General features: G+C 40.5%; 1 protein-coding gene across 7 annotated transcripts in view; it reads right to left on the bottom strand.

Annotated features, from left to right (window-relative positions):
- Positions 1-21857, bottom strand: part of FHL1 (four and a half LIM domains 1) — a 63957-nt gene that overhangs the window by 5009 nt on the left and 37091 nt on the right. For 2 of the 7 annotated variants that reach the window (XM_005865329.2, XM_005865330.2), the window contains exon 1: positions 7406-7511. The exons of 2 other annotated variants lie outside the window; for them this stretch is intronic. In XM_005865329.2, coding sequence (XP_005865391.1) covers positions 7406-7427 — 22 coding nt within the window. In that variant the 5' untranslated portion in view covers positions 7428-7511. Of the gene's footprint in view, positions 1-1503; positions 1577-4815; positions 4941-7405; positions 7513-21857 lie in introns of those variants that run through there. 3 more of the 7 variants (XM_014538931.1, XM_005865325.2, XM_005865327.2) reach the window with 3 other exon arrangements.

Raw genomic sequence — 21857 nt, 5'->3', positions numbered from 1 at the left:
GTGCAAGGCTGCATGGGGCCTGCAGGCACCAAGGCCAGAGACACTTCACTGAGACTCCTAGGAAGAAAGAGCCCTTGAAGGTAGCTCCCCAGCAGCCAGAAGGCCAAAGGTCAGGGAAGTCCCTGGGGACTTGGGAGAAACCCCTGCTGGGATATCCCGCTGTGCTGCTTCACAGGCCACTGAGGGGGACAAGTGGATTAGAGCTTGTGTTGGCCCGACAGGGGCTCTGGGCAGTGCAGTGGCTCTGAGCAGTGATGTGAAGGAGTGCAGGGGTGTGACAGAGCAGCCAAGAGAGAAGGAATTGTTTTACATAAAGGGAAACACAGCTTTAGGCACAGTCTGCATGCAGCAGCTGCGGGGTAGGGTGGGGGTAGGGGGGAGATGCTCAGCCCAGTCACAGGCTGGCTGGCTGGCTCAGCCGGCTTGTGGAGGAGGGAGGTGCCCAGACCCTCTGCTTCATGGGCTACGTTCTAAAGCAGTGGTGGCCAACACGGTTCAAGGGTCACCCAGTATCCTTGGACCACCGGTCCGTGAGGTCCGAAAGGTTGGTGACCGCTGTTCAAGACAGTAAGCTAGAAACCTCCCTGCCAGCTTCCAGCTCCTCCCCCATAACTTCTTAGTGGGGTGGGGGGTGAGGGGTGGGGGCGTGGAATAGCATCCTCCTGAAGCCTCACTTTCCTCCTGACTGTAAAATTCAGTTCATCTGAACAAAGACTTATTGCTGTCTCTAGACAATGCTAGGCACCCAAGCAATCCTTATTAATTTGCTTAAAATGTCTGCATTAACTTTAAATCTGGCAGAACACTTTTATATCCTACAGAGTTTTGTCTAAGGTAAATTGACTGACTTTTGAGACCTGGGCAATCAAGCAAGAGAAAATTTATTAAACTGGCACTCTCAACTGGTACTGGCAAATTTTGCAACTGTAAATTACTTGTCATAGTGATGTGCAGTTTTGGGACATGCCAAAATTAAATCCCCCTTTGTTCAAGCAAGTGAGAGGATAGATATAGTCAATGAAGTGATACTATTCAGGACTTTGGCTGTTTGAAAAATTGCAATTTTAAAGAAAAATCTGGGGGGAAGGGAATAACTTATAAAAAGTGTTAAGCTGATTATTCCAATAACTTCTTCCACTGCCTTCATATGAATAAGTCCCCTCATCCCATCCTGATTGACCCCCACCCACCCCTGACTCTAGATCACCCACCTGCAATTACAAACATTGCTAAGGCACCCTGTTAATCCTGTCATCAAAAAGGTACCAAATGTGAGTATCTACAAGTTCTCAGCTTCTTAAACATATATTAACTTGTTTGTCTCTCCCTGAACAAGAAACTCACACAGACAAATAAACAGCAAGTATTTAATTTGCTCAGGAAACATGAGAATGGAGACTATTTGTCCAACTACCCACAAACATGGTTATTGTGCTAGCAGATATCCCCAGCATAATTTAGAAAGAATGAGGGAAAAGCAATGAGCAGTTGCCCGATACTCACCGCAGCTCTTCCACTAACTGAACAGCCCCAAACTCCCTCTTTGGGTCCCATTCCCAGCCTTTTTTTTTATACAAACACATGTCCAAGTTGTTTGGATCTTGTTGCCATAGGCAACCAAATAGCAGAGTGTGAGCTAAGGAAACCGCACCCTGTGTCTCAGACCCTGCCTCGGTGAAGGCTGGTGAACTGTCACTCAGAATTGGGTCAGTTTCTGAAGCCAGCCCAGCAAAAGAGGGAATCAGACCACTGAAGAAGCATCATGTTCTGAGCCAGCCCAGATCCAGCTTGTGCTGGCACACAGACAGACCCCTCATCTCCATAGAGTGATGATTGAAACATTCTTGGGCAAAGATAATTGCTCGAGACAGCTGTATCACAGCAAACATTTATCAAGACCAGAGAATAGTTCTTACTAGTACTTTCCCCCAAAAGGAAAGCAGGATGTTCCCTTACACAATTGAGTTAGAAATGAAAAGTACAGACATGGTGAAACCAGAGTCCATCTCCTTGAACTATGCAGTTTACATAAGGCAGCTTTAAAACTGCCTTTAGCCTCAACATATAGAAAAATGTGCCTGTCACAGTGATAGCATGTTGAAAATCACTCTCCTATTTCATTCTTGCTGGTCCTTCACATGTCACATAAAATCTTTATCTTACTGGCTTTTTCCATATTGAAATTGTGCACTCAACAAAAATTTACTTTCTTAAAATCTCCAGTAACAGTAAATGCCAGGAAATTAAATTATCAGTGGCTCCTAAATGCCATTTGGCAGGAAATCAGAATCTATAAGATTAGACTACACTGTCTAGTTATCTCAGCTGGTTTAGCCCTTCAGACTATCGTCTTGGACCATATTTGAAAATCCCTTCTCCCTTACCAAAGTCCCTATTTACAGAATAAAACTTTGAACATTACTCATTTTAATCTCACGCTTTTCTAGGCTTCAAGATGATGAAATAATCCATCGTTTTCCAATGAACATGGAAGTACCAGAGTGTGTTGTACATGGAGTCACATTCAATGAAGTTGCTCACCACTCTTATTATTCTTATAGTACAAGGTCTTAACCCAAGCAAAGGTCAAATTAAATGAATCCATTACAAGTTAATGATGTTTTGGGATACTAGCTTTAGGCATTATTTTTTTTTCTTTCTGCAGTGTGAAAAATCCAGGGTCACCCTTTTAGAACTGATTTCCACAGTGGACTCAAGCTTTTTTCTTTTTTTAAAAAATCCTCACCTGAGGATATGTTTTTCATTGATTCTAAAAAGAGAAGAAGGGAGAGAGGAGTGAGAGAAAGAGAAAGCACTGATGTGTAAGAGAAACATTGATCAGTTCCTTCTCGTACATGCCCTGACTGGGGATCAAACCCACAACCTGGGTATGTGCCCTGACTAGAAATCGAACCCATGACCCTTTGGTGTACGGGAAGATGGCCAAACAACTGAGCCACAGCAGCCAGGGCAAGCCTTTTTCATATGTGTGGAAACACTTATTTGTCAAGATAAAATAGGCACTTCTAGGAATGTTGGCTTTATTGCCTAATAAGTGACAGGCTGGAAATACTTAAAGCAAGTTAACAATGTCGATGGCAAATTTGTAAACTTTAGTACTCTTTTGCAATAAATCCAATTAATTGGAACTCGGCAACCCGAATTAGCTTAGCTCGTGTTTTTCTAACCTTATGATTATTTGGTCTCAAACTATTTCAAACTGTCACGCAGTGTGCTTAGGAGGAAGCTGGAATAATACATTCCTGCTGATGAGATAGTTACCATGTCAAAACTTTGTATAAAATATGAACGATGTGTACAAGAGCAAAATATTTTGTTACCACTTATCTTCAAAGAGGTTAACAACTCTAAGAGCTTATAAATGACAACACTGAGAGCTTCCGAAAAGACAGAAAATACCCAGATTTGTGGGCTCAATCGAAATGAGATCTAGTTAGGCGCTGACTTCATGATGAGAGAAACGCTTTGTACTTTCCTTTCTTTCCCTTTGTTGTAAATAAGAGAATAGAGAAAAATGATGGAATTGATCTTTTTTCTTTGGGGCTCTCTTTAATCTTAATTAATGACATATACTGAGGTGTTTATCTCTGAGGGAACAATTTTTATCCCTTTAGCAATTTCTAAGTACATGAAATCCGAAGACTTTTAACCTCCCCAAACTTCCAGATGTTTGCCTTGACCTAGTGCTGTTATCTGGGAAAGGGCATGTCATCAATCATTAAATGAAACTTGGATACATATAACTACAGCTCTGCTTCCCTTCCTGCCTGTCTCTGTCCAGGCCATGTTTGCCCTAGGGTAGCTCTCTAATTTTAACCTCACAGTGTGGCCCTCATCTGGACATGGTGATGAGGTTTCTCTATCACAGAAAAGTTTGCCAATATACTAGGAGCCCCAGGAACCTAATTCAGGGCCTTGTATACACAAGTAACACAGTACATGCCTACTGACTGACAGACGGAGGTAAGTCACCACCATTAAAAGCTTTTAAAATTTCTTTTATTAAAAGCATTTTATAACAAATATTTCTGTTTTGGAAAATCAGGGGCAGCTCCTGTGACCCTAAGGTGCTGACATCTAACCGACAGTCCTTTATAGACTTAGTAGGTTAGAATGCAGTTGGAAATGTAACTGGACGATCAAGTTTTAGATATTTATTCCAAGGTGGTAGCCTGACTTTCATGCTGTGCCTGCTTCAAAAGCCACATCATTCTTCACTTAATAAACAAGCTTCCTCTTTCAGAAAATTCCTGAACAACATCCAACATGCTACGAGGTGCCTACATAAACCTCAGTATATCAATAAAAACTTTTGGGTTTTTATTTAATCATGCACATATATAAATAATATAACATTGCAACTTTTTTTTTACTATAAATCTCTCAGAGAAAATTCTATTTGTATTTAATAATCTTGCTTTTATTTTTATGTGTATTTTCTCACATATTTCATACTAATGTTCATCTTCCCCTCCCGCCTAAGTGGCTCAAAATAAGAATATTTAAGGAAAAAGTGAATATTATAACTAGGTAGCATTTTTCTAACTAAGCACTTTCTCTGAGTGGTATAATGTACAGTGTAAACAGTGAACAGCAACCCAAATGGAAAAAAAAAAGTTCAGTCTATTTCTGGTCTGTTAATTGCTAAGTCCAACATACCAGTATGTTAGTCACTCTGTGTATAAATATTGGCTTCTAAAGAAAGGGTATATTGCTTTCCTGAGAACATTCAACAAATGGAACGGAGCCTTAGCAGATGAATAAGACCCTTGTTTAATAGACATGCTCACGCACCTGGGGGTGTCGTCAGACATTTGGGAATAAATGCCTAAGTAGCTGGAATGAGGCGAAGTTCATGAGTCATGGTTGAAAAGTAGTCTTTCATAGAATTTCATAGAAAATCAGAAAGTGTTTTTTCCCTTAAAAACAGAATGTGTGCAGAATGATTCAATGTTACTAACAACTTCACTTGTACACTGCATTTAGGAAAAAAACATATAAATCTCTTTTGGATCACTGATAGACAGGTAACACAATTTAGATTATAGCTGGTATCAGGAGGGTTAGATAGAGATTATTAAACAAAAAATTATGTCACTGAACTTCCACTAGGTCAGATTCTATTCTAGTGCTATTTTGTTCATAGTTGAAGCTTTTCTTAACATTTTTTAAATTTATGAGAGAGAGAGGGGGGATGGGGGGAACCTTGATCGGTTACTTCCCACACATACCCCAACCCAGGATCAAATCTGCAATCTGGGTATGTGCCCTAACCAGGAATTGAACCCACTAGCTTTTGGTGCACGGGGCAACGCTCCAACCAACTGAGCCACCTGCCCAGGGCGAAACTTTCCTTAATGTTGTATACATTATGTGCGGCATGTTCTGTCTTCCCTATAGGAAAAAAGCACTTCCAACCTGACAGCAATAAAACATGTGTTTTTAGTTTCTCTAGCTGTGGTGAAGCAGTAGGCAGTCATTTAGTGGTAATTAAAAGTACAAAACATTCAGCTTCACCCTCAACCATATCTTCTGACTACCATTTTTTCAGTTATTTAAAGCCAATCCAGTTTGATTATTCCCTCTCACCTCACCTTTTCCTTTTCCATCCCTGCCCTGAGAATAGACTGCTGGGGCTGTGTAACCCACTGGGTAGTGGCTGGTGAAGTGAATCAATGGCTGCATAGTATGGCAAACGATATTACTTCCCTCTCACCCATACCCCACCCGCTCCTCAACTTGAAAGGCCAAAGGGTATAGGATTTCAATCTACATAATTTTGTAGACTGTAAGTGTTCAATAACAAAAGTATAAATTCTTGTCCTCGAAATCTCCTCTCAGTATGGGGATGGTCACTAAAAATGGATTCTGATCCAGTTTTGTCCACACAAAGCCCATTTCAGGGCAACGTGGATTTTCCTTCTGTGAGGACTTCTCTCTCCTTTGCTTTCATGGACCTAAGGACCCAAGGCAATAAAAAACAATAGTTCCTGATTTAAAAACCCATCTAAAAGGTGTCAATTAGTTTATCTAATTTAGTCACAGTTATAGCCTCCAGATTTAAGCAACAATAAAGTTGGGGTTGGGTGCAATTTAAAAACAATGCTTGAGTGTGCTATAATTATGTCACCTTTTCAATACAATATATCCCTATTTTGTCACGCAATTAGTAAATAAAATGTGGAGTTACTCTACCAGTTAACTGCATTCAAGATCCATTGGAACAACTGGTACTGCTGAATAGTGTGCCTACACCCAGAGAATGTGTATGCTGGCCGATTACCATAATCTCAGGCATGCGGTGCCATGTTTGTAAAATGGCTCCTGGGAGGAGTGGGGAAAAACAAATAGCTCTTGAACTCTTGAACAAAGAAGACACTGCATATTAATTCATTAAAGTAGGAAGTTCTATTGCAGCACATTTGTTTTAAAACACCAAAGGAGACATTTCTAAACTATTCCCATTGTTTAAATTTTGAGAGGTAATCACAAGTTTGCAAAAACAATTTTTCTAAAAGACTGCCACTGATAATTACTTTGTCCCTTAATCTGAAAACCGGGAGACAGGACAAAGTGCCTGGTTTCTAAGAAAGGGAACCGTTACTTAGGGAGAGGGCAACAAAGCAACAACAACATTCCAGACTTTGGAGGAGAGACAGGCAGCAGGCTGACTGACGAGAGAGAACCGGCCATTCTGAGGAGATTGCCTGTCCTTTAGTCCTTTGACCCCTATTCCGTGGTGTCTTGTCCATGACCAAAAAGCTTCCTTAACATCACATTACAAAACAAGAGGAAGACAGAGTAATGACGGTCTGGAGGTTCTGAAATTTTGCCCCTTTCCAATTAATAACCTAAGTGTTATAGCAAAAGGTTCATAGCTGTTTCTTCAGGAAGACTAAAAACATTGTTCAGAAAAGGTGAAGATAGGTGATAAGTTATTATGGAATTTCTTAGTTATAAATATTCCTCCTTCCAGCACCATATTCGATTGACCTCTTTCCCAAACACCTTAAATTTGATTTAAAGCACTGTCAAGATAAGGATTTGTATCTTATATATCACCAAAAATTTCTAACCAAAAAACCTGTCTTCACACAATTTCTTACAGTTTCATAAAATGTCCTGAAAAATGTATAATATAGTATAACATTTAGTTTTTTATAAAATAAACCACTCAAACTGCTAATTTTACTAGAATAAGAATAATATTTTGTCTTTAAAACAGCATCAGAAGGCAAGGACAGAACAGAGATGAGCAATGTCTTATTTACTATTTAGACAACACTAAATTCATTTAACCAAAAAGTATTTTTTAGGCAAATGATGGATTTACTGCCCTAGCAAACTTGTGCTCAATAGAAGATAAAGAATATGAAGCTTTTACCTGAGTGTCTATGGGAAGCCATGGCTCAGAGACCAAGTTCAGGAGCAGTACCTAGACAGTCCTCCCTGGACCCCAGCTGATAAGGCTCTGGCTCATTTGTGAACATACATTTAAGGGGAAGCAGCTAACACAAAAATAACCGAGAGCAGATGTCCCACCCCTCCCCAGAGATCACAACCTTAATCCCACTAGAAAATTCTTAACCATTTTAGGTGATCCAAGGGAGAAGAATAGAACCCAGTAAAAATACCAAACACTACATATAAATACCTGTGGGGCTACTCAGCATCCAAATTAGCTCCAGAGCTAGAGAGGCCACATAGAAAGTCATCCCTGTACCGGAATAAAATTTGGACTCAGCTCTGGCATAGCTTAACACTGAGCCACCCTTGTTAACCCACTTTATATGCCTAAAGAGCTTGTATTTGGCCCTACGAAGAATTCATTTTTGTGCCATTAATGATAAAAGTAACTATAAGAGATAGACTTATGTTACCAGTATAATTGAAAGGAATTAGACAGTATGAATATAGAGACCACAGGCATTATCTATGTCCTCCTTGGAATGTACCAGGTTAGCAGAATTACTGAAAAGAACAATTCTAGCCACACATCTCCTTAGTGTCAGACAGAGAAAGGAAGAATAGAGACAAACACCTCTATACCCCCTATGTACACAAGGAAGAGACTTTGTCCCACAAATGAAATATCTTGCTTTTCACTGCAGGGACAATAAAAGTAAAAATATGGATGGACCTCAGAGGGAAGGTAGGGGAGGGGGGGTAAGGGGGAGAGATCAACCAAAGGACTTGTATGCATGCATATAAGCCTAACCAATGGACACAGACAACAGGGGGTGAAGGCATGAGTGGGGAGTTGGGGGGCAATGGGGGGGACAAGGACACATATGTAATACCTTAATCAACAAAGAAATTTTTAAAAATATGGATGGAAATGATAATGGCAACCTATCATGCTGTAACAGCTCAACAGACCATCTGATGGCTGGAGGCTGGTCACTAGGAACAAACTCTAGGAAAAGCCACAGGATGGCTGTAAGTCCCTCGATGACCCCCTGGCTCTGTTCCTTCTCTGGCCCTATCCCTGCCCTGCCCCCACGCTGTCACTCCCTTCAACTACAGCCTCATTGGCCTCCGAGCTATCCCTTGCACCCTCCAGACACGCCCCACCTCAGGGTCCCAACACTGATTCCCTCAGCACCAAGCCTCTCCAGGTTGCTCCTCTGCTTCCTCAAGGCTTTACTCCAAGTCACCGTTTTAGTGATGTCTTATTTGACCACCTTATTTAAAACTGTAACCATGTTCCCTGCCCTGGTGTTTCCTACCCCCTTCCTCAATTTGTTCCCCACAATAATTACTTGTTGAAAAAAAATTAATGAAAAGAAGCAAAAAGTGTTAATCAAGCCTCATATAAAATCAAAACATAGTCCCACCTGGAACCCTAAAAATGGCTTTGGCCACTGAAGTTCAAGGAAGGCAGCTAACCCTTCACTCTCCAATAGGCCCTGGGCTTAGTACCTTATAGACAGTCTCGTCTAGTGCATGTCACTGATTTTGCCCTATTCATACATCTCCCCTACCAGGGAGAGGGCTGGGAATATACTTGTCTCCCTATTCCCAGCACATAGCAGGTAAGCAATACAAGCTTCATGGATAAATGAATGTGTGTTTCACAATTCTTATGCTCTTCAAACGTTTAGTGAAAAATTAATCTAAAAGACAGCTGAAATTGTCAGGATCTCCTAGTTAGCTGAAAAAATGGCATAACAAAGCCAATATATGTAAAAGGCAAATTGCATGATAATGTCAAAAAATAAGCCTGGGAAAAGAAGGGAAATGACACTGTGCTCTCCCCCCAAGACTCTCTAGCCTCTTTCTTATCCAGCCTGATTGCATTATAGCTGGGAGCTTGGCCAGTCTAAACAATACCACGCCCCTAAAATAAACTTCAACTTTCCACCCTGAGGAAATTCTCTATTTTATTAGATGATTAACCTTTATGAACCCCAAATTTTAGATTTCATTGAGGTATATTTTTAGGTAGAGCCAAGGTATTTTTATGCCCCTCTTGTAGTGCTGTGAACAATAAAAGTAGAGTGCCAAATGCTTTCCTCTAAGAAGTCAATTCTAGTTTCAAGCCATGCATGAAGAGGTGTATTCTTTTAGCAAGTGTGGTGGTTCCAGCCATCTGATCATTTTGAAAAGCAACTGAATATGGACAGTGACTGCCTTACGAGGTTAGCAAATCAACATAAATCTATTTTGCCTGAAACACAAGAGAAAACACAAAAACAAGAACATTATTTCCTGACAATTAATTAAGTCAACTACAAGTCAGTGTGAACTGGGAGCTTGGCCCTACAACAATAGCACTTATTCTATATGCAATTTACTTCAACCAGGTTAAGTCTGCCTTCCTAAAAAATTCCTGAAGCATGACCACAGCCTGCTCTTACATTTATCCCCATGCCCATGTCCTCAAATCACAAAACCACAACTTTCACAAAACCAAAACACAAAAGGCCCTTTGTGAGGTGAAACACAATTTTTCAATAAGAATAGCTGGTGAGTTTGCCCTGTCTTGGATCAGTAGTTCAGAAACCTTGCTGGTTATTTAGCACACGCCCTAACAATCACTGGTTTCATTAGCATCTGAGCCAACTTCATTACACATTAACAGTATGATGTTAATAATATCCTTAATAATCACTGTACTGTTTACAAAGCACCTTTGTATACTGTTGGTGGAGCTGGCTGGTGATTGATTAACAAATCTCTTCAGCATCTGAAGGCCACATTTCAGACCTTTTAGTCTTTCACACTCCAGTGTACATCAGGATGATTTTTCAGTGAGTGGTAGGCATCAAAAATCCTAAGCTCCCTCTTGCATATGATCCTCTGAGAACCATTTACTTCAGAGGTTATATACACATTCTTGTCTTCCAGCAACTCAGTAGTTACATTTTAACCTACCCTTGGGCCCTACCTGTAGATGATACCACCCCATCCATCTATGTATTTTATAAGATGAATACTTATGGAACAGTTGTCTTACTATGTGGTGCAGGGTATTTTGCTATTCACAGGGAGTAAGACACAGTCCTTCCTTCCAAGTGTACCAAGATCAATATACAAATAACTGTCAGGCAAGGCAGAGCATGAGATAAAAAGTGATATTGAGATTTATCACAGGCAGCAATCACATCAGGTTTGGGGGGTTCAGACAAGACTTGGTGAATGTGATAATATTTGATCTGGTCCTTGAAGAATGGGTAAGACTTTAGCACAAGGAGAAGAGGAGAGAGAATTCCAAGAAAAAGTAGAATGTGAGCAAAGATATGAGAAGAACAAAGGGGGCTGCTCCAGAAGCAGGACACAGACCAGCATAGGAGTACACCAAGCTACAAAGGAAGGAAAAGCCAGAGCGTGAAGGGCCTTTATGCAATTTGTACAAGGGAAGGGTGAGATTAGGATAATGCAACCAGTAATAAGAAGGGTGAATCCTGGAGAAGAAAGTCTGGTAGCAGGGAGAGTCAAGAAGGTATTGTGGTTGTCCAGATGAGATGTAAGGGGGGACTGAATGAATGAGAGCAACAATGGCAATGGGCATGGAAAGGAAAGAAGGGTTTTAAGGGCCACTGTGGGTAAGGACTGACAGGAAAGGTTTGATGTATTGAAGGGGAAGGAGCTGGTGATCCCTTATTTGGTGATTCTGGGTGATCTGGGAAATAATGGGGAATTTGAGAGGTGGCACTGGTGGGGGGAAGAGTGGTGCTTTATAATGAGGTTCTTCTGAAATGTCAACTAAATCCCTTTAATGGGATCCAAGTTGTCAAGTCAAGAGAGAAATAGGGCTGCTGGTGAGGTTATGGTGGAATCACATTTGTGGAGATTCTCCCACTGCAATCTAATCTCAGCCTCTCTACCTCAGAAACACCACAGGGAGGATCAAACTTGCAAAGTTCAAAGTGGTGCAATCTAAGAGTGAAATGCAGCAAATTCAGTGGCCTAGTTGGCCCACACCTCAAAGTTCTTAGTTCACAGGTTAGCTTGTGGTCACCCTTCTTCCTTTATTATATTTTTCGTTTACCAAAGAAATTTCCAAATGATTTAAAACTTCTTCAGACAATTACTGGTCATTGGTCATGGCAAAGGCAAGAGGCTGATGACAATCTGGAATGGAGTCTTTGTGGGTTTATCAGTGGTTTGATTTACAGTTTTTTACATTATTCTTCTCCTCATGCCTACTATTAATGTTAATACACTGCAAGTTTTTTCTCAACATAACTTTGTCAGACTACTAGTCCCTTCGCCAACAATTTTACTGAGTGACTCCAACTACGAGATTAGGCATCTAGTCATGTACTATGATATGATGGGATTCGATGCTGAGCTCTCCCAAGTATTTCTTGTCCTATGTACTCTTGCCATCTCATGTTCCTGTCAATCTTTAGGGTGGGAAGAGTACTTTTTCTTACTGACTAATCAAATTTTGCAAAGTCACTGCTTAAATGTCACAATTCAGGGCATATCTGTCAGAGTAAAACAAGGGAGCCCCGCCAGAACCACCCAAGGGGCAATCTCATGCAAGATCCAAATGAAAGCAAAGCTGGAATTATTCCTCCCCAAATGGTCTCTGAGTTTCAGAGCAAAGAAAAGGGCAGCTATGAAAGGGTAAGAGCTGTTACAAATGAGCTTAGACACATGAAACAGAGAACTCTGCAAATTGCAAAGCACCTTGAAAATGCTAATTTATTCCAGTAAAGACATGTTCATTTCGCAATTAACCAGGGTTTAAAAGGTTTCTTTGTAATATTCACACAGAGATTAAGAATTTAAATGTGTATCATGGCTTTTGCCACTTGATTTTTGAAATTTCATCCCAAGATGATTCGTAACAGTTTCAAATGTCTCCAGTCCTCAAAGTCAGACCCTTCCTATATTGCTATGAGACTCACCAAGATGTATGAACTATCCCAACCATATCCTACAGATATGTTTATGGGCCTCTAACCAGAAATCACCATCAGAACAACACTGAACAAATGACTTTCAAAGCAAGCCACTATATGATCTCAGGTTTATTACAAAAATAAAGTGGCACTTAAGAAAGAAGATACAGAGAAAAATGATAAAAGAAAAGAAACAGAAAACAGAGTTTTAGGAGGAAATACATAATACACATACAGAATCTCAGATCAAGGGAAAATGAATGTATCAGGAACCTGAGAAGCTGGCAGGGATAAATCTGTCATGTTTTAGGTGTTAAAATTCTCTTCCAGTCTATTTCTACCACCCACTTGTGATATATCTGTTTTATTTCCATGTTGCCATGTGCCATGACTCAAAACACCCTTTCAATTATGCTAAGTCCTGGCATTCACCAAGCCCACCTGTTGTGGACATTTCAAGCCTCTGATAGATGCTTGAGGGCTAAGCTAAATGTGCATTACACTAGTCTATGATTTACCAAGTAGATTAATATTCAGTAACAGAAAATAAAACAGCAAATCAAATAAGCTTTAATCTTTTTATTATTTTTTAAACCTTTATTGTTGAGGGTATTATAGATGTCCTCCCTTTTCCCCCCATTGCCCTCTCCAACTGGTTCCCACCCTGCCCCAAGCCTTTACAACCCTATTGACTGTGTCCATAGGTAATGCATATATGCATATAAATTCTTTGGTTAATCTCTCCCACCTCCCTCCTCCATTCTCTCTGAACAAAATCAATTTATTTTGTTCATTAAATTCCTTGTTCATTTATTTTGATTTTTAGATTCAATTGTTGATAAATATGCACTTATCGCCATTTTATTGTTCATATTTTTATCGTTTATTTCTTCTTCTTTTTCTATTTTCTTCAAAAATACCCTTTAACATTCCATGTAACACTGGTTTGGTGGTGGTGAACTCCTTTAGCTTTTCCTTGTCTGGGAAGCTCTTTATTGGACCTTCAATTCTAAATGATAGTTTTGCTGGGTAGACTAAACTTGGTTGTAGGTTCTTGCTTTTCATCACATTGAATATTTCTTGCCACTCCCTTCTGGCCTGCAAAGTTTCTGTTGAGAAACTAGCTGACAGTCATATACGCATTCCCTTGTAGGTAACTGCTTTTCTTTTGCTGCTTTTCAAATTCTCTTTGTTTTTAATCTCTGGCATTTTAATTATTATGTGTCTTGGTGTGGGCCTCTTTGAGTTCCTCTTGTTTGGGATTCTCTGCACTTCCTGGACTTGTATATCTATTTCTTTCCCAAGGTAAGGGAAGTTTTCTGTTATTTTTTCAAATAGGTTTTCAATTTATTGCTCCCTCTCTTCTCCTTCTGGCACCCGCATGATACAAATGTTGGTAGACTTGAAGTTGTCCCAGAGGCTCCTTACACTATCTTCTTATTTTTGGATTCTTTTTTCTTTTTTCTGTTCTGATTGGTGTTTTATGCTGTCTTATATTCCAAATTATTGATTTGATTCTCAGTGTCCTCTACTGTTGATCCCCATGTAAATTATTCTTTATTTCAGTTAGTGTATGCTTCATTTCTGACTGGTCCTTTTTCATGTTGTTGATATTCTCACTAATTTCCTTAAAATTCTCACTAGTCCCTTGAGCATCCTTATAACCATTGTTTTGAACTCTGTAGCTGGTAGTTTTCTTGCTTCCAATTCATTTAGTTCTTTTTCTGGAGATTTCTTCTGTTCTATAATTTATGACATGTTGTCTCTGCATTTTGGCTGCTTCCCTGTGTTTGTTTCTATGTATTAGGTAGATCTACTATGTCTCCCAGACTTGGTAGATTGGCCTCCTGTAGGGCCCAGTGGCTCAGCCTCCCCAGTCACCTGAGCTGGGCACCCTAGGTGCACCCCGTGTGGGCTGTGTGCACTGTCCTATTGTAGTTGAGCCTTGATTTATGTTGGCATCACTGGGAGGGATTGAGCCCCAGGCCAATCAGTTTCAAAGATCAGCTGCAACTACAGCTGAAGAGCTGCTGTACAGGAGTCCACCTTATGGAGCAGTGGGGCTTGCTCACCAAGTCCACCCCTTGGGTGTGTTACTTGTGGAGGTAGTAAGGTTGTAATCCTGTGTGGTTGAAGTTGACCACCTGGTGCACTGGCTCTGGGGCCTCCCAGGAGGTGTAAAGTCAACCTCTTCCTGTGCCCTGCCCAGCCACCCAGAATGAGCTACAAAGCACTCAGCAGATGGCTGCTACTTGTGCTGAGCTTGGAGGTGCCCAGGAGAGGCAACCTGTAAACCAGGGTGGGCTGCTGCTAGTGCTGGGCCTGGGGCCACTTTTTGAGAGGTATGGGGCTTGCTGATGCCAGCTGCTGCTTGTTTGAGAGATTTTAGGAAAGTTCAAAGCATGAGGCAAGAGAGGCCAGTTGTGTACAAAAGCCACTGGAAATGGCTTGAAGTAGGGATGGGTGGGGTCTCAGGGAATCACCAGGGTAGAGTGAAAAGTGTGAGTCAGGTTAATGGAGATTCAGATATGGCACAGCCTGTCAGCTCTATGGCAGGGAGGGCTCAGCAAAGGATCACTGGCCTCTGCCAGTACTTCTGTCTTGGAGAAAGCAGCCCTCTAGCTCTTGCCCTGATTCCAGACAAGTTAGTTCCTTCCCTAATATCTCAGGTTCCTTTCAAGCTGCTGCCCCAGCACTGGAGCTCAGAGGGTCCATGTATGGTCCCTTTAAGTGGAACCGCCTGGGACTTCTACAGCCTCCTTGTCACTCAGCCACAATCCACACTGGTTTTTACAGAAAGAAGTTGTGGGGACTTCTCTTCCTGGCACTGGAACCCTAGGATGGGGGCCTGGTGTGGGGCAGGGACCCCTTGATCCTCAGAGAACCTCCATAGCTAAGATAACCCTCCCAATTTTAAACTGCCACACATGGGTGTGGGACCAGCTGGTTCTGCAATTCCACCCCAGTCTCCACCCCTCTTATCAGTCTCCATGTGCTTCTTCTTTAATTCCCTAGTGTTAGGACTTTAGTTTAGCTAGATTTCAGGTGGTTCTGAATGATGGTTGTTCTGTATTTTAGTTGTAAATTTTGATGTGGTTGTGGGAGGCAGCAAGTACCACATTTACTTACACCACCATCTTCAATCTCTTTATTCTTTTTTAAAAATCTAAATTCTTTATTGTTTAAAACATTACATGTATCTCCTTTCCCCCCCCCCCATTGACCTCTCCCTGGCCACTCCCACCCCCAGCACATGCCTTCACTTCCCTACTGTCTGTATCCATTGCAATCTCTTTATTCTTAAAGCTCTAATGGAGATAGACTGCCTTGACCAGAGATGTTATCACAGTACCTCATGAGCCCTGCACTTCTTGGTGTGAGATCTCAGTCAGTAACATAAAATCTGTCTTCATTTACCAAGGGGCTGTAATTAATGTTACCATATTATGCACTAGTAGTTTTTAATTCCCAAAGAGGGGATAGCCCCAGAATTCTGAGTAAAGGTTGGTAAAGGTGCACAGAAGCAGGACTAGGAGCACAGGAAAAGGAAAGAGATAAAAGCAGTGATCTGGGTATCACTTAAAAGTCTACATTTTTTTAGGCAATAGGGTTGATTAATAGCAGGGGCAATCAGATTTCTAGAGAATTGAAAGTACCTAAGGTGAAAGCTTCACTTGGTCCCCATATGCCATTTTTCCCCAAAGGCCATTATTTGTTTGCCTGAGCAGTGTCTCAATCTAGATTTGAAGCAGATACTTAAGGAGGACCCAGAAGGTGGTCTGCAGTGATTCATGGCTGAGAAAGCAAACATGAATAACTTTCTGTGGAAAGAGCTATTCTGTTTGTGAGGACAGGCACTATTATGTTAAAACAGCAGATTAAAGGCCAGTGCAATATTGTGTGTAGCCTGCCATGACGTGAGGTCACTGTCTGAAAAGGTAGCTTGTTTTTTCTGTCAGTTTGTGCATAGTCAGGACATAATATAATGGGTGGGGTCTGTGGGTGTTTCCATCTTCATAATGACTGCATAATGACAGATATGGAAGTGATCTTAAGATACCATCTAGTCCAAACACCACATTTTATAGATGCAGAAACTAAGACACAAAGATAGGAGAGAACTTGCTTCACTATGTTAGGAGAAGCTCCAGGTCTAGAACACGGGTGACTGGACTTCCAAGGCACTATTCCTTGAACCATATCAAGCTGCTTCCAGCAAGGGCTCTTTACTCATGACAATGTAAAACCTAGGAATGTGGTTTATGGTAAATGGGGTTCATGGTCCCTTGACTTTGATAATCAGCCACAGCAGCTAGATCACAGACCTCAAGACTAAGGGACAGTTGTATGATTTGTCAATGAACACTTTGCGGATTTTCTCATGCTACAGCAAAAGTCAAGTCAAAGAGACCATAAACTTCAGCTGAGATAACTGGGAAATGACAGTTGATATAGAGCAAAGACAGATAAGGACCAGGTTGATAGAGGAGCAGAGGTTTTGCCTAAACAGTTGGCACTTAAGGAGCATGAATGAGTGACTTCAAAGCTCTTAAAGTCAAGCAATACATTCACCACACCAGGCAGCAAGTACATGAACAGAACAATAGGAACACAAAATCCGTCAAATAGAACATGAAAAGGAGTCTGCAGCTAGAGAGGCAGAAGCTACCAAAGGTCATGCACTTGAAAAGATTACATCATATATACCTCAAATTCCAATGCTGCTGCTTCATTCTCAAGCAGTGTGACACTCAAAGAGAACAAATATGTGAATATGTACCTAGTGTAAATAAGAACAGATTTCCTAAGGTATGGAAAGCTAAACAAAGAGTGACAGTTATTATTGCATCCAATGGAGTTCAGGTAAAATAATTTTGACTCAATCATAGCTATTTTTGATTATTTACATGAAATAAAGTAAAGTCTTAATATTGTATAAGATTATTTGAACAACATTTTTCTAAGACAAATAATATGGAATTTGCTCTGAGAGTTTAATATGGCTATATCTAATTTTTTTAAAGTTATAAGGGAATATAGTATGGAGGCTAAGGTCATGGACTCTGGAGCCAGAAGGTCTAGACTCTAATCCTGCCTCCAACCACTTACTGGTTGTGTGCAAGCAAGTGTTACTTAACTTCTCTGTGACTCAATTTGCTGATCTGTAGAATGGAGATAATAATAATATCTATATTAATTGTTTTTGGGAGAAATAAAGTAGTAAATATCTGTAACCTTTAGCATAGTAGCTGGCACAGAATAAGCACAAAATGTTTTTATTCAATTACACTCTAAAATATGGATGTCCCAAGCAGCAGATCTCTGCAAAAGAGGAATTTATCTTCAAGTTTACCAATTCACAAAGGATATGTGGAGAAGAGATAAGAGCTCACTCAGGATCTTGGCCAAGAGTCCAGCTGTAAGGGTTATGGGCCTGGGAATGCTTAGGGCACTAGAGAGCAATTATAAACGTCCTAGTAACTCAGAGGAATCAGCCTCTGGCAGCAGGTCAGCCTAAAGAAGAGAGAGCTGTATGTCCCACACAGATAAAGAGGGTTCAGGAGCAGATGACAGAGATCAAGGGAGAACATAACCCTGCTCTCTTGATCTTCTAGTGCAAATAAAAAGCCTGCTAGATCTAGGTCATCTTCTCAGTCTTGGGGTAACAAAGGCTCTTCTCTTCATCCCTCCTATCAAGTAAGGGCCCAGTGAGTCCAAAGGATGATTAGACTTTCTAATACAATGAACAAGATCTCAAGTTGGCCTGAAGATCAACAGCAAAAAGAGGCTTACCTATACCATCAGAACAGTAGCTCCAGCCAGAACGTAGGTCAGTTTTGTACTATGTGAGTTAATTCTGAATGAATGCCAAAGATGTGGATCTGAAAGACCCTGTCTTATTAGGCCACTTACAAGAAGGACTCAGCAGCACAGGTGAGGTAAGATTGCCTGTGGGGAGACTTAACCTCAGTGGTCACAGTAATGACTAAGGTCTCAAGGGTGGCAAACTAAAATATGCATTGTGTAACCCACTCCTAACCAAAGATACACTGTGGTCAAGATGAATTCAAGTTAAAGCACCAGGAGTTGGAAAGACCAACAGAAGACTGGTATCTGACCAACCTGTAGACAGGCTATATGCTATAATGGCAATTGTTCTGTTGGATAACAATCTACAATGACCCAGAACCTATCAACAGTTAGTGACTAGGGGAAGAGAAGCTGTATCATTAGGTCCACTGATCTCAACCAAGAGCCCCAAAGCTAACCCATTATCAGGAAGGGCTCCTTAAACCCTGTGACTCATCTCAACCCAGAAGAACACAGAGAAGGGAACAGGGGCAGGTCACCAGCCCAGAGAGGCAGGATAGGGGCAGGTATCCACTGTGGGGAGAGAAAGGACAGACTGTTCCAAAAGATTTTCTGAGGTTTCTTCAAAACCCCCATAGCCTTCTCTCCTAGTGGCAGGGTTTGGGGAAGGCCTGCAGCTACAACATCTCAATCCCATATAATTCAAACTCCTTTATTTTGCCTAAAATTCTATCAACCAGGACTTCATTTGGGTTAACAATAAAATGAAAAGATCACTGGTGTTAGTGAAAGCAGCTAAAGGATATGAAGTCCTCTGGAGTTATCAGTGATACTATTTTACAATTGAAGTATTTCTTAGGTAGAAATTTAAGTTGTTTGTTGTCTTATGTTCACAGTGAGACTTAGTAGACACGTTCATGACTTCACTTAGTTATTTTATAGTATATTCATAAAGTTGTGCAACTATCACTCCTAATTCCAGAACATTTTCATCACCAAAAAAGAAACCCTGGACCTCTCAAGTAATCACTCCCTATCCCCCTCCCCCTAGCCTCTGGCAACCACTAATCTACTTTCAATCTCTATGTATTTGCCTATTCTGGACATTTCATATAAATGGGATCATACAAGCTGTGACCTTTTGTGGCTGGGTTCTTTAACTCAGCATAATGTTTTCAGGGTTTGTGCATGTTGTAGGTGTGTCAACATATCATTCATTTTTATAGCTTAATAATACTCCATTGTACGGCTATACCACATTCTATTTTATTCACTCATCAGTTAATGGACATGAGTTGTTTCTACTTTTTAGTATGAATACTGCTGTGAACATTCTTTTTTGTGTGTGGATTTATTTCTTTTCCCCCTTTTTATTGAATACTAGAGGCCCATTGCACGAAGAGATTCGTGCAATAGGCCTTCCTTCCCCTGGCTGCCAGCACCGGTTTTCCTCCAGCACCTGAGACCCAGGCCTTCACTCTGGCTGCAGCAGAGAAGCCAAACCTCTTCAGTCTTCAGTCTTCACCTGCATATGCAAATTAACCACCATCTTTGTTGGGTTAATTTGCATACTTATCCTGATTGGCTGGTGGGTGTAGCGGAGTGACATCAATTTGCATGTTTCTCTTTTATTAGTGTAGATATTAGGGCGTCATGGTTAACAAAATTATACAGGTTTCAAGTGCATAATCACACAACACATCATCTGTATACTGTATTGTGTGTTCACCACCCAATGTGGATTTATTTCTTAAATGTTCCTCTCTTATCTCTGCCCAGACACTCACTTCCCCCTTCCATCAGTAACAAATGATACCAGTGTCTTGTTATGTTTCCAGAGATGCTGGACATATGAGAAACAGGTAGCTATATACATTTTTCAAAAAAACATAAGGGTGATATACTATATACATACTTGTCTACACCCTGCTTTTTCTACTTAATATATTTTAGAGAATTTTCCATGTTAGTACATAGAGACTTTCTACTTAGTAACATGTACATAGTATTCAATTGTGTAGATATACCACAATTTATTTAATCAGTCCTTTATTTACAGACATTTAAGTTGCTTATAGTGTGTTATTACAAATAATGCTGTAAGAAATATACAAAATTTAAAATGATGGAATGGACCAACTAAAAAAATGTAGTAAGTTGATTTAATCAGACTGCCTTCCTCTCACACCCAACAGGGTTAGCTGCCCTAAAAGAACAGAGTTGTGAAATTTACAAGGGAGGGGAGTGAGAAAAGGGAAAAGGATAAAAGGATCTCAAGTGGATCAGGTAGCTCCCATCAAAGCTTACTGAAATGGCAGATTATTTTTGTTCATGCAGAGAATATGCCATCTGGAAATCCTATGCCAACTATGCTAAGGTTACCCTCAGTTAATAAACCACCCAGACAGGAAGTGGCTTTTGATTCCAAGTCTAGTGCTCTTTGCACCAAACCACAATGCCTTGCCAATAAGTTACAAAACAATAAACTCAGTAAAACACTTATCTTAACAAAATGTACGTATGCTCATACAGTGAGGGAGTGTGACAGATTAATGGCAATGAAGGATTTACCTCTCAAATTTTAGTGTTCATCATGTCTTTAGGCTAAAAAGCTATAAAGTACATGTGGTGTTTGACTTTCAAATATTCATGTTCTCTTTTTAATTTTTTTTAAATTAAAGGTGGCTTCTTAGCTGGGGATTATAATGGAGCAACCTGAGCCGGGCACAAGTCCTTTAGGACTATTAGACTGGCAGCATGTGTGTGATGCGTATCACCAACCAAATGCACAGCTCTGATTCACAGGTCTGACCTTAACTGCCTGCTGGGAGAACAAAACACCACACTCGTTCATTATAGAAACCTGTCAGGGATTTTTCAACTCTATCTGTATCAGAATTTTAACCCTGTAAGTGTTCCTTCTTTAAAGCAGAAGAGTCTGCTCAATGTCTGTAGTCTCAAAATCAGTCTTTTCTGAAATGGGCACTTGTTATTTAAAGGTCACATAACTAACTGAAGCCAGGTGACTCGTGTTCTATTTGTCACTGATTTACCAACTTAGATTGTACCTCCCTGTTTCTCTCAACAAACAAGAAAAAGACATGTCACTAGCACTCTCGCTCCAATCTCATAGCTAACATGTAAAAAATTAATTCTTTGGATTTCAAGAAAAGGGTTTAATGTTTATAAATCAACTTAGTATATGCAAATCATTTTAAAACAGAACCAGTCAAAAATGAAGAATACTATAACTGAAATTCAGAATACATTACAGGCAATCGACAGTGGAGTAGATGAAGCAGAGAAGCAAATCAGAGATTTGGAAGATAAGGAAGATAAGGAATCAGAACAGCAAAAAGCAAAAAGAATCCAAAAAAATGAGGATAGTGTAAGAAGCCTCTGGGACAACTTCAAGCGTACCAACATTCACATCATGGAGCATACCAGAAGGCAAAGAGAGAAAGCAAGAAATTTAAAACCTATGTGAAAAAATAGCCCTGCCAGTGTGGCTCACTGGTTGAGCATCAATCCATGAACTAGGAAGTCACAGTTTGATTCCTGGTTGTGGGCTCAATCCCCAGTAGCGGGTATGAAGGAGGCAGCCAATCAATGGTTCTCTCATCAATGATGTTTCTCTCTCTCTCTCCTTATCCCTTCCTCTCTATGAAA

Source organism: Myotis brandtii, unplaced genomic scaffold (genome assembly GCF_000412655.1).
Source record: "Myotis brandtii unplaced genomic scaffold, ASM41265v1 scaffold206, whole genome shotgun sequence".
Lineage (NCBI taxonomy): Eukaryota > Metazoa > Chordata > Mammalia > Chiroptera > Vespertilionidae > Myotis > Myotis brandtii.
Note: the sequence above shows the minus strand (reverse complement) of the source record. Positions and strands in the feature narration are given on the sequence as shown.